Source organism: Muntiacus reevesi, chromosome 11, assembly GCF_963930625.1.
Source record: "Muntiacus reevesi chromosome 11, mMunRee1.1, whole genome shotgun sequence".
In the NCBI taxonomy this organism is placed as follows: Eukaryota; Metazoa; Chordata; class Mammalia; order Artiodactyla; family Cervidae; genus Muntiacus; species Muntiacus reevesi.
Window position 1 is genome coordinate 33,485,137 of NC_089259.1, and position 13,672 is coordinate 33,498,808.

At 44.6% G+C, this 13,672-nt stretch overlaps 1 protein-coding gene across 2 annotated transcripts in view; it reads left to right on the forward strand.

The window, feature by feature from the left end:
* Positions 1–6,556: 6,556 nt before the first annotated feature.
* ZDHHC20 (zinc finger DHHC-type palmitoyltransferase 20) overlaps positions 6,557–13,672 on the forward strand; it is a 64,321-nt gene continuing 57,205 nt past the window's right edge. The window contains exon 1 of one of the 2 annotated variants that reach the window (XM_065901783.1): positions 6,557–6,804. In XM_065901783.1, coding sequence (XP_065757855.1) covers positions 6,687–6,804 — 118 coding nt within the window. In that variant the 5' untranslated portion in view covers positions 6,557–6,686. The remainder of the gene's footprint in view (positions 6,805–13,672) is intronic. The other variant, XM_065901782.1, reaches the window with a different exon arrangement.

Here is a 13,672-nt window from a genome sequence, read left to right on the forward strand (position 1 = left end):
TATTTAGACATTCAGTTTTGGGAGAAACTGTGTTCATAAATAAGTCCTTTATGGTTTATAAAATATCATATAAGCTCTCCCCAATGACAACATTTTTCAGTCCGGACAGAATTGAAGGAATTTTCATTGCAGCGTCATTTCAAATATGCAAATCTGGAAGTAGCTTGAACATGCCACACCATGGAAGTGGATAAATCAGTTGGGCTCGATTGCACCATGGAGTTCCAACAGCGCTTACCATCACGAATGCAGCCGATTAAGTTCCATGATTCTGCTAGTTGCTAAGCTGTTGTCTCTATTCCAGCTCCACACCACACACACACACACACACACACTGCCTTGTGATGCTGGACAGGCCCTGCTCCATCTGCCTCTGTCCTGCCAGCGTCCCCAGACCCCAGCCAGCACCGTGGCAGCCCTCAGTACCAGTCTTCCGCTGTTCTGACTGTTGTGAATGTCCTCGTGCTCCCAGAACCAACTCCTTGAGTCCTCCTGCGAGTCAGCACTGCCAGCTGGTGCCCCGCCCTGGGCAGTCCAGGCCTTGCCTTCAAGCTTCTGGACCCTAACACCCTGCCTCAGGGAGGGAGCTCTTCCTGCAAGTGCTTGCCCTGGGACCTCAGTTCCTCTGGCTGTTTGACTAACACCTGTATATGAGTGTCCTTGTATTATGTTTTCTCTGTTGAAATATTTAAAGTGGCTCCTGACTGATAAAGTGACCATATGCCAGGAACTATAGACACACAAGAGAAACTTAGATAATATTCACACTAGATTATATGCACACAGGTAGCTGTAAGTTCATGTATACATACAAGTACGTACTACACATTTTTACATATACTACATTTATACCTGTCCATACACCTATGTATATAAAATGTCATCTAACCCTTCCACCATGAGAGACAGAAGAAACTTGAGTCTCAGGGAACTTAGAGAAGTCCCATAGTATTACTCAGCTAACAAGTGAGGAAGCTGGGGCTGGAATCCACAATCACTGACACCACAACCCATCTTTTTCCCACTCTGCCTAAGTCAGTCTGTCCTTCCTAGTGTTTCATGGTTCAATCCCTAGGCTGGTCTGCACATGTTTCTTCATGTCATAATATAAACAAGCTTTAACTATTCTAATAACACTAAGACCGTCACTGCTATATATAGCAGTCTGCTATACAGGACTGCTTCTGTGATCAGAGTTACAAGAAGCTTGAGAAAACGGGAAAGCATGCGTGCGTGCTCAGTCACTTCAGCTGTGTCTGACTCTTTGCGACCCTGAGGACTGTATCCCGCCAGGCTCTGTCCATGGGATTTACCAGGCAAGAATCCTACAGAGGGTTGCTGTACCTTCCTCCACTGGATCTTCCCCACCCAAGGATAGAAGCTTCGTCTCCATGGACACCACTAATTCCAGGTTACTTATCATTCAAGTATTCGATTCAGTGCCTCTTTTGTGCCTGCTATGTGCTGGGCTCACTTGGAAGCAAAAGAAACCTAGTCCCGCCTTCAGAAAGTTTATAGTTGAATGCGGGGCTCCTTGGCACAAGGCCTTTGTGTCACCCACCCCTTTATTTACTCCTGTAATCAAGGAGCCTTCATTCAGCTTCCATGCCCTTTCCTGAGTTCAAGGGGCAGATTCAAGCAGTTGTTCATTAGGGAAGGGAGGGGATGCAGAGGCCAGGCAGAAAGTCAAGAGCAGCCTTGAGGCAAGGTCCTATTTCCCCATGAACGGAGACATACAACAGCATCTTTGAGCTATTCTGCACCTACTGAAACCCACTCCAGGTGGGAGAAGTTAACAATTAACCATGGTACGCTGCTCACGTAGACTTGAAGGCTGACCCATCAGAAGACAGTCCACAAGCTGATCATGCCCTCTTTGAAAAACCGCCATAAGTCCTCTCACTGTCTTCTCCAAGTTGGGACATATGGTTTTGAGGGCAGGAGCCTGCTGTGGACCTCTGTTTGGCAAAGCAATAAAGCCCTTCTTTTCTATTTCATCCAAAACTCTGAGATTCCATTTGGCACCAGTATACAGAAAAGCTGAGCTTTTGGCATCAGCAGACTGGGGAAACTGTCTTTAAATAATCTTACAGAGGAGAGGCCGTGAGTGTATTACACGGGGGTTTAACACAGATTGCATGACCTCCAGGGCAGTCTCAAATGCTGACTCCACACACATACTCTCAAGAGCTTGGCATGTGCCCCTCTCCTGCCTGAAATGGTGTGTCCATTTTGCCTTTGTTTGGCAGAAATTTGTCAGTTCTCAATCCAAAGTAGTCACAGATCACAGCCATGGAGACTGTACAGCTGTGTAATTTTTCCTAAAAACCTGCTCTTTTCTGGTGGGGAGTCAATCAGTGTTCCCAATGACAGCTGCCAAAGCCCAAGCTTTCCCAGTTTAAATGCAATCAGTAACACGTGCCTGGACTGATCCTAGAACCAATGGCCAGGACATTTTCTGGGGACAGATTCCAGACGTCTAAACGCAGATCTAACCAAGCCAGAAACTCCTGCAGTCATCAGAGTCAGGACTCTGTCATCCCACCGTGACAGCTAAACCTCTGAACTCCCTTCTTGGCTGCATCTCATTAGTCAACAAACAGATCATTAGTCAACTATGCAGCAAAGAAAACGGCCTGGTACAGCCAAGGTCCACTGATGGATGCTCCAATTAGTGGCAGAAACTTCAGAGAAGCAGGATATTTGTATAGCCTCAACGGACCTCCCCCAGGAAACTTAATAAATACTGTAATGGTTTGCACAGATGTATCTGATTTTCTCAGGTTTCCTGCAACCCCAGGATAGAGGTGAACAGAATAAGAGAAAGAACAAAAGCTGCACGTGGGCCAAGAGGTTGTCTCTGTTCCCCAGGCTCACCACAGAGCCTGGTGCAGAGAGTGAATAAAGGAAGGAACAAATGTGAAGATGGATTATGGAAGGCCATGCCTGAGCGTGGAGGGGAAGGAAGAGCAGACAGGAAGCAGGAGGGACAATGCAGGCCCAGGACTCACCAGCCATGGTGAACCCACAGGACAGTGAACCAAGGAAGTGGGCCTCCAGCCACAGATGAGGGCTCTGTCACCTGAAACAGCTCCCAGTCGCTCTGCTCACCTGCCCTCTCATATCTACCTGGTAACCATCATTCTACCCTCTGTCTCTACAAATCTGACTACTCTGCACACCTCTTAGAAGTGTAGTTGTACAGTACGGTTGACCCTCCCAACAACAGCTGTGAATTGCACATGTCCAATTATATATGGATATTTGTCAACTGTAAATCTTAACAGTATTACAGTCCATGGTTGGTTCAATCCTCAGATGCAGAGAACCCTTGGATATGAAGTCAATGCTTAGTTTACTCAGTCGTATCCAACTCTGCAACCCTGTGGACTGTAGCCCTCCAGGGGTCTACAGGAGGCTCTACAGGAGCCTCCAGGCTCCTCTGTCCATGGGATTCTCCAGGCAAGAATACTGGAGTGGGTTGCCATTTTCTCCTCCAGGGAATTTTCCCAACCCAGAGATCAAAGTCTCATCTTCTGTGTCTCCTGCATTGCCCGCAGATGCTTTACCACTGAGCCATTGGGGAAGCCCTGGATATGAAAGGATGACTGTAACTTACATATGGATTAACCCTCTTGTTCCAGGGTCAAGGAACAAGAATTTTATGATTTGTATTTTATGTGTTTGTATTTGTCTTTTATGATTGACTTATTTTACTTAGTGTCTTTAAGATTCATCCATCTTGTAAACTGTGACAAGATTTCCTTCCATCTTAAGGCTGAATAGTATTGCACTGTATATACACATCACATTATGCTTATCCATTATCTGACAATGGACACTTGGATTGCTTCCTTTTGACAACTGGGAATTATGCTCCAGTGAACATGGATGTACAAATACCTGTGAGTTCCTGCTTTCATTCCTTTTGGGTATGTACCAGAATTACTGGATCATGTGATAATGCTATGGTTAATTTGGGGGGGGGGCGGGAACTGGCGCCATAATTTTCCACAGCAGTCACACCATTCTCTATTCCTACCAGAAAAACATGAGTTCCAAATTTCTCCATATCCTCAAAACTTGTTATTTTCTGCTTTGTGGTTGTTCTTGTTTTGTAGTAGCCATCCTAATGGGGGTGATGTGTTCTCATTGTAGTTTTGACTTGCATTTCCTGGTGGCTCAGATTGTAAAGAATCTGCCTGCAATGTGGGAGACCTGGTGTTCAGTCTCTGGGTTGGGAAGATTCCCTGCAGAAGGGAATGGCAATCCACTCCAGTATTCCTGCCTGGAGAATCCCATGAACAGAGGAGCCTGGCAGGCTACAGTCCGTGAGTCAGACATGACTGAGCAACTCTACATTTTCACTGCACTTTAATCGGTGAGGTTGAGCATCTTTTCATGTGGTTATTGGTCATTTGCATGTCTTTTTGGGGAAATGTCTATTTAAATCCTTTGCTCATTTTTAAACAGAGTTGTTGGGTTTTGTTGTTCTTAGGTTGTAGGGGTTCTTTACACTTTCTGCATAGCAATCCCTTATATATATGTAAATCTTTCTCCCATTCCACCGTTTGCCTTTTCACTTTGCCTGTAAGTGACCATTTCTCTGGCTATAAAATTGAGGGATATTACTTTCTATCTGCACTGAAAATACTACTTTGTTGTCTTTTGGGATCTGTTATTGGTGAGAGGTAGTCATGTATGGATGTGAGAGTTGGATCATAAAGAAAGCTGAGCACCAAAGAATTGATGCTTTTGAACTGTGATGGTGGAGAAGACTCTTAAGAGTCCATTGGACATCAAGATCAAACCAGTCAATCCTAAAGGAAATCAGTTCTGAGTATTCATTGGAAGGACTGATGCTGAAGCAGCAATACTTTGGCCACCAGATGGGAAGAACTGACTCACTGAAAAAGACCCTGATGCTGGAAAAGGTTGAAAGCGGGAGGAGAAGGGGATGAGAGGATGAGATGATTGGATGGCATCACTGACTTGATGGACATGAGTTTGAGCAAGCTCTGGGAGTTGGTGATGGACAGGGAGGCCTGGAGTGCTACAGCCCACGGGGTCACACAGTCTGACACAACAGAGAGAGTGAACTGAGAGGAAGTCAGCTGCCAGTCTGATTAATGTTCCATTGGTAATTTGATTTCTATCTCTGGAATCTGAAAAATCCTAGATTTTTCTCTTTATTCTAAATATTTAATAGATTCACTACTCTGTGTCTAGGTTTCAAGGACTTAAGTCTTTCTTCAATTCTTCAACCCCAAAAAGGACCGAGTCAGAGTGACTGGCCAAAAACTAATGTGAAAACTAATCCCATCACCATAAAACCTGAGACTGCAAGCCAGCAGCAAATCAGTCCTCCTGGGTTCCCCTACCCTCCTATTCTCCCCCATTAAAGTCTCTTGCTTTGTCAGCACATGTGTTTCCTCCCACAATTCAATTCCCAGTGTTAGACAAGAGCCCACTTTCAGGCCCTGGAAGGGGTCCTTCCTACAACAATTTGGTTATAAACTTATGAGTTTGTGGGTTTTTTCTTCTTCAATCTTTCACATTTATAGCTCCATGGCTTCCACAGATCCCTCTAATGGTTTCACAGCTGCCTTGAGCTGCCCTTATTCTTTCCCAGCCCTCAGCTCAGAACCAGAACCCAAAGTGGCGTTTTTGGGAGTTGCTACCCAGCAATAGCAACGGGGGATACTCTGTGGATGCGGTCCTCAGGCAGCTGACCCTGATCCGGGATGGGAAGCAGCCCACTGTCCACCAGGCTCTGCTGAAGGCCACGATCCCGAGGGAAAGAGGAGTCACAAGTTGGGGTACCAGGGAGTCATCTTGGCTGGGATATGATCTGGCCGCTTTACCTGCACCAGAACACGAGTCTCAGGGCCAAACAGGCGTCGTCCATCTGCTTGAACCGCTGAAGAAAAGACTGCGTTATCAGGGAGTGAAGAATGTCCACACCTTAGGCGGGGACGAGTACCTCCCGTCCCTCGGCGATAAGGCCCATCCCCGGGCCAAGGTTATGCCAACTCACTTCAGGATCTTGTCTACCCAGAAACTGCAGTAAGTGATACTTGTAGGCGCGTCTATGCCCACAGTCATTGTTTACCAGTACTCGCCAGTTATAAATAAACTGGAAATTTCAGGAGCCTTCGGGCGGTGAGAGGGGGCTATCTCCCGTTCACAACTCAACCTTAAACCCGGGTTTCAAATCAAATTGACTACACGGGTCCGCCCTAAATCACACGCACCTACGATTTCCGCCTGAAATACGAGCAAATTACTCCAAAGCGCGGGGATACGGAGTTGAGACGCACGCGGGGTCCTTGAGACCGCAGTCTGAACAAAAGCCGCCTCTCTGCAGCGAGCATCCCTACCCCGGCTCGGGCCCAACGGGCCGCCTAGAGGCGCTGCGAGTGCCTTCCACTCACTTCCGCCGATGTTGCCCCGCCCCTTCCGCCGCCTGCCCGGCAGACCACGCCCTGGCGGCGGCGGGTACGGACGCAATGCGGGGCGGGGCGGGGCTGGGCGCGACGCGGCGCGGGGAGGGGTCGCGGCGGAGGCGGGGGCGGGACGCCGAGCCGGGCGCCGAGCCGGCGGGAGCTCCCGAGTAGCCACCGCCGCGGACGCTGGCGGACGCTCCGCCAGCCCGGGCCGGTGGGTGCCACGGCCGCCCGCGGAACATGGCGCCCAGTACGCTCTGGCGCTGCTGCCAGCGCACTGTGGGCTGGGTGCCTGTGCTGTTCATCACCTTTGTGGTCGTGTGGTCCTACTATGCGTACGTGGTGGAGCTGTGCGTGTGTGAGTACCGGGCGGGCAGCCCTCGGCCTCCCCTCAGCCTCCCCTGGCGCGGCTTCGGAGCGCCCGCGTGTGCGTCCGCCCGAGCCCGGCAGCGGGGTCCGCTTCGGCCCGGGGGTCTCGGGACAGCGTCCGGCTTCTGAGGTGGAGGGAGCGGCGCCCCCGGCCCGGCCTTTCTGGCGGCTGTTCGCGGAGTTGCCGTGCCCTCCGCCGGGGTTCCGAGGGCTCTTCTCGCCCGGGCCCTGGACGCGGGCGGAGCCGCCGCGGGTGCATACCCGAGGTCCTGGCTCAGCCGCCGGCAGCTCCTGCCGCTCCTTCCCGGAAACTCGGGGCCGGCGGCGTCGCGCTGCTGGCGACCCCGGCCCCGCGGTCCCCCAGAACTACCCAGTCCGTCGCGAGCGCACAGCTGCCTGAGGGCCCTCGGGGTGCACTTCGAGGGGGGCCCCAGCACCGGGCTGGGTGCTGGCGGCGAGAACGGGGGGACGCCGCGGCGTTCTCTGCCCCGAAGTGCAGATGCGGACCCGCGCAGGCGAGCTCTCGTGTAATAACTTGGTTAAAACAGCATTCCCACGAGGGAGACACCAATTTGGTTCAGAAGGTTTGAGGGAAGGTTTTGAAACAAACATGTCCACTTTCAAGAAAGTTGTTTTGTACCTGTGAAACATTTAATTCCTGCAAGTAGATCCAGAATAAATTAGTTGTGAAATACATATCAAACAGTGGTGGAGTTCGTCTGTTGAATGTGATTGTTTAGTTTTGTCCTTTTGGATACCAAAATGTTTGCCGTAAAGGATGTTCGAATCCATTATAAAACTGACTAGCTTAGGCATTTCTTAAAGCTACTGCTTCCAGAAGGTGATCGTGATCACTGGATTCTCATCAGCTTGCGGTGAGACTTTCCCTTACCTCAGGGCTCCGAGGTAGGCATTTATTTATTCCAAAAGTTGGACCAGTCTTACTCAGTTCTGTCAGAAGATAATTCCCTCCCTCTCCCCATTCCATAGGGATTTTGAAGTAAAGGTTCTGAAACTTTACTTGAACATGTGTGTTTATGTTGAAATTGCAAATTTAACCTATAGATAGTGATCAAAAATATCAAAAGGTGATAGCAAACAGGAAAGGAACATGAACGTGTACTGGTGGGGATAAAGGGAACTTTTCATCTTTCTCTCCTTTAATCTTAGTGTCTCTGAGCATAGATGTCCCTACCTACAAATGGAGGAAATGAAACAGCAATAGGCCCTTTGGTTGGTCACATGATTGTTGAGTGCCTACAGGAAAGTGACCCACATCTTTCCACTCTGCATGTAAATTTAGTGAGCTAGCCAGGGTCCCTGGAACTGTGATTGTTTGGTCCATAATGGGGAATTGGGGCGGGGCTAAGCGCTTGCCCTTATAGAAGAGCTGTAAGACGTTAGGCCCACCCTTTAGAGATCACACCCCAGGATTTCTTCAAGTTAAAATATTCTGCAACAACTGAGGCGCAGTGCTTGGCAGAATTTTCAGATATTCAGTGGATTAAAGGTCTTACATAGAGCCTGCATTTACTACTAAGATACCAGCCTTGAACTAGGGGAGCTTTTGGGATGTCTACAGTGTCACTGGACTTGATGGTGGAGCATAAACACTATCATATTGAAACTGTGCTTTAAACCACTTGTGTATAATCTGTGTTTTCATAAGCACAGACTGTCCTACTGAGATATACCAATGTTTAACTTTATAGAAGCTTTAAATTCAGTGAGTGTGAGTTTTACTTAAAATGCTGTTTCAGTAATTTTTACAGGATTTTGTTTCTGGTGTCCTAAAGGACATGGGAGAGAATGATAATTGTATCTTAACACGTGTTAATTTATTTAGTCCTCAAAATAACAAAAGTGATTTGTGCAGGATCATACAACTAGTAAATGGCATGAGAATGATAATTGTATCTTAACATGTGTTAATTTATTTAGTCCTCAAAATAACAAAAGTTAAGTGATTTGTGCAGGGTCATACAACTAGTAAATGGCATAACCAGAATTGGAACTCAAGTGGTTTGGCTCCAGAGTCCATGCTTTTGTGTTTAACTACTATGCAAGACTAGTGTACTTGATTGTCCAGATCTAGACAATCGGCAGATTTCATTCTTATCTGTAATTATTTATATAAAGTAGTTTTCTCCTGAAAGGTAACAGCTGAAGGTTGCTAAATATCTCAGAGAGTAAAAAGGCATGGCCCACTGAAGGGCATTTGAAAAAATAAATTGTTTATGAGAAGCCCTTGTTCCAGCCCAGCTTCTGTAACTTCTTAATTTTGTAATTACACACACACACACACAGAAGTAGTGGTAGGAATAATATTGAGGGTAAACTTGAGTAATAAGTAATGCATCTGAGATGGCCATCACAGGAGTAATAAGCAGAGAAATAATGATTGAGTAGTAATGTTGGTCCTTGATTTTAAATAAGCTGAAATTCTTTGATTTTCCCTCAAGGCTAATATTTGAGCATTCGAGGTTAGCTGTGCGTGGATTGACCAACTTTTCCAAATTAGCGCTTCCCCCACAAATTTGGAGCTGTTAGCAGTAGATGAGTAACTCTTATTTGGCGTTGAGAGGATCTGAGAGTTTAAAGAGATTTTAGAGATGACCTAATTCAGTCTCTTTATTTTACTTGTGAGAAAACTATTAGTTGGAAGAGCTATATGGTGTGTCCAAGGACAGATATTCCTTTTTACCTTTTTTCAGAGAGAATAGGATAGAATTGTAAGCTCTGGTTCTACATATCTAATAATTCCTGTGTCTCCTGTGTAATTTCTTCAGAGACAAGATAAATAGCTTAAACATCAATATTGAGCACGCTGTCTCCACACAGTTGATTCCAACATGTTCTATTGATTTCAAAAGAACCAGCTTTGATTTCACTTATTTTTCTGTTTTTTTTTCTATTTCATTGATTTCTTATCTGATATTTCCCTTTCACTTTAGGTTTAACTTGTTCTTTTTCTAGTTTCTGAATTTAAAAATTGGATTGATTTGAGCCCATTTTTAGATGTTTACTCCCTTATACTTATCCCTAAGTACTGCTTTATTCACATTCCATGAATGTTGATATATTGTGTTTTCATTTTCATTCACTTAAAATTATTCTCTGGTTTCAATTTTCACTTCATAAATATGCTGTTTAGTTTGCAGTTACTTGGGGATTTTTTCTCTTTTTGTTACTGATTTCAAACTTAATTCCATGTGATCAGAGAACATACATTGTATGACTTGTCCTTTAAAAATGTATTCAGGCTTGCTTTATGGCCCAGAATGTGGTCAGTCTTGGAAGTGTTTCATGTGCATTTCAGAAAAATGTATTCTGTATTCAGCAGTGTTAATTTTGCTGTTTGTGCTGGGTGTTCTGTTATGTCATAATGCTCCATAAACGTGAATTAAGGCAGGTTGGTTGATAGTGTGGTTCAAATCTTCTGTATTCCTGCTGATTTTCTATTTGTTCTAACAATTAATTACTCAGAGAGGTATAAAATAATAATTGGATTTGTCTATCTCTCCTCATAGTTCTCTCAGTTTTTGCTTTATGTATTTTGCAGCTCTCTAATTTAGCACATGTAATATTTTGAATTGTTGTGTCATCTTCATGAATTGACTCTGTTATTATGAAATGACTTATTCCTGGTGGTATTGTTTGTTTTGAAATCTACTTTGGCAGATATTAACATGTCCATTGATCTTTCTTTTGATTAGCGTTAGCATGGTATGTCCTTTTACTTTAATTTAGCCTGTTTATTTTTTTTTTTTGACCTGTTTACTTTAATCTTTATTTAAAACGCATTTCTTATAAGCAGCGTATCATTGGGTCTTGCTTTTTTAACCTAGTCTGAAAATACTTGCCCTTTTCTTTTTTGAATTGAGATATAATTGACATATTACATTCATTTCAGGTGTCAGCATAATGATTTCAGATACACATATATTGCACAGTGGTCATCACAAGAAGATTAGTCAACATTCATCACTGTACATAGTTATAACTGTGTTTTACCTGTGATGGGAACTTTTAAAATGTACTCTTGGGAACTTCCTGGCAGTCCAGTGGTTCAGAATCTGCCTTGCAATTCAGGGGACGTGGGTTTGATCCCTGGTCAGGGAACTAAGATCCCACATGCTGTGGAGCAACTAACCCACCTGCCACAACTAGCGAGCCTGTGTGGAACAACTACTGAGCCCACATGCTTCAGAAACCATGCACCACGACTAGAGAGTCCATGTGCCACAATGAAAGATCCCCCTTGCCATAACTAAGACCTGATGTGTTCAAATAATAAAATATTTTTAAAAAATAAAATTTACTCTTATAGCAACTTTCAAATGTAGCAGTAGTCACTGTGCTGTTCAATCTCTGCCTTTTAATTGGCCTGTTTTGACCATTTTAATGTGGTTGTTGATGTGGGTAACTTTAAGTCTTATTGTTTGTTTTTTTTTTTAAAGTCTGTCCTAAAATATTTAAATAAGTAAACAAATCTTATCTGTTTAACTATGTAGTTACCATTTCTAGTATACTTCATTCTTTTTTTATAGATCTGTATTTCCAACTCGTTATTGCAAAATTCAGACTTAAAGAAAGTAGGGAAAACCACTAGATCATTCAGGTATGACCTAAATCAAATTCCTTAAAATCATACAGTGGAAGTGACAAATAAATTCAAGAGATTAGATCTGATAGACAGAGTGCCTGAAGAACTGTGGATGAAGGTTCGTGATATTGTACAAGAGGTAAGGATCAAGACCATCCCCAAGAAAAAGAAATGCAAAATGGTTGTCTAAGGAGGCCCTGCAAATAACTGAGAAGAGAAATGAAAGGCAAAGGAGAAAAGGAAAGATATACCCATTTCAATGAAGAGTTCCAGAGAATAGCAATGAGAAATAAGAAAGCCTTCCTCAGTGTTCAATGCAAAGAAATAGACAAAAACAATACAGTGGGCAAGACTAGAGATCTCTTCAAGAAAAGCAGAGATGCCAAGCAAACATTTGATGCAAAGATGGGCACAATAAAGGACAGAAATGGTATGAACCTAACAGAAGCAGAAGATATTAAGAAGAGGTGGCAAGAATACACAGAAGAACTATACAAAAAAGATTTTCATGACCCAGATAACCACAGTGGTGTGATCACTCACTTAGAGCCAGACATCCTTTAATGCAAAGTCACATGGGCCTTAGAAAGCACCACTAAGCTAGTGGAGGTGATGAAATTCCAGTTGAGCTATTTGAAATCCTAAAAGATGATGCTGTGAAAGTGCTGCATTCAGTATGCCAGCACATATGGAAAACTCAGCAGTGGCCACAGGATGAGAAAAAGTCAATTTTCTTTCCAATCCCAAAGAAAAGCAGTGCCAAAGAATGTTCAAACTACTGAACAACTGCGCTCATCTCACATACTAGCAAAGTAATGCTCAAAATTCTCGAAACCAAGCTTCAGCAGTACGTGAACCGTGAATGTCCAGATGTGCAAGCTGGATTTAGAAAAGGCAGAAGAGCCAGAGAGCTAATTGCCAACATCTGTTGGATCACTGAAAAAGCAAGAGAGTTCCAGTAAAACATCTACTTCTGCTTTATTGACTGTGCCAAAGCCTTTGACTGTGTGAATCACAACAAACTGGAAAATTCTTCAAAGGTGGGAGTACCAGACCACCTTACCTGCCTCCTGAGAAATCTGTATGCAAGGCAAGAAGCAACAGTTAGAACTGGACATGGAACAACAGACTAGTTCCAAATTGGGAAAGGAGTACATTAAGGCTGTATATTGTCACCCTGCTTATTTAATTTATATGCGGAGTATACCATGCAAAATGCCAGGCTGGATGAAGCATAAGCTGGAATCAAGATTGCCCGGAGAAATATCAATAATTTCATGATATGCAGATGGCACCACCCTTATGGCAGAAAGAGAAGAAGAGCTACAGAGCCTCCTGATGAAAGTCAAAGAGGAGAGTTTTAAGTCAAAAAGTTGGCTTAAGACTTAGCATTCAGAAAACTAAGATCGTGGTATCCGGTCCCATCATTTCATGACAAATCGATGGGAAGCAGTGGAAACTATGAGAGGGTTTATTTTGGGCGGAGGTGGGGGGGCTCCAAAATCACTCCAGATGGTGACTGCAGCCATGAAATTAAAAGATGCTTACTCCTTGGAAGAAAAGCTATGACCAACCTTGACAGCATATTAAAAAGCAGAGACTTTACTTTGCCAACAAAGGTCCATCTGGTCAAAGCTGTGATTTTTCCAGTAGTCGTGTGGATGTGAGAGTTAGACTGTAAAGAAAACTGAGTGCCAAAGAATTGATGCTTATGAACTATGGTGGTGGAGAAGACTCTTGAGAGTCCCTTGGACTGCGTGGAGATCAAACCAGTCAATCCTAAAGGAAATCAGTTCTGAATGTTCATTGAAGGACTGATGCTGAAGCGCCAGTGCTTTGGCCACCTGATGGGAAGAGCCAACTCATTGGAAAAGATCCTGATGCTGGGAAAGACTGAAGGCAGGAGGAGAAGGGGACGACAGAGGATGAAAAATGGTTGGATGGCATCACCGACTCAATGGACATGAGTTTGAGCAAGCTCCAGGAGTTGGTGATGGACAGGGAAGCCTGGTGTGCCACAGTTCATGAGGTTGCAAAGAGTCAGACATGACTGAGCTACCGAACTGACTGATTTCTAACTGGTGCCATTTTCACCTGCCTGAGGGTTTCCTTTAACATTTATTGTAAAGCAAGTCAGTTGGTGATAAATTGTTTCAGCTTTCAGTGGTTAAGAATCTATCTTTCTGTGCAAGGGACATGGGTTCAATCCCTGGTCAGGGAACTGGATCCAAAATGTCTCAGGGCAATTGAG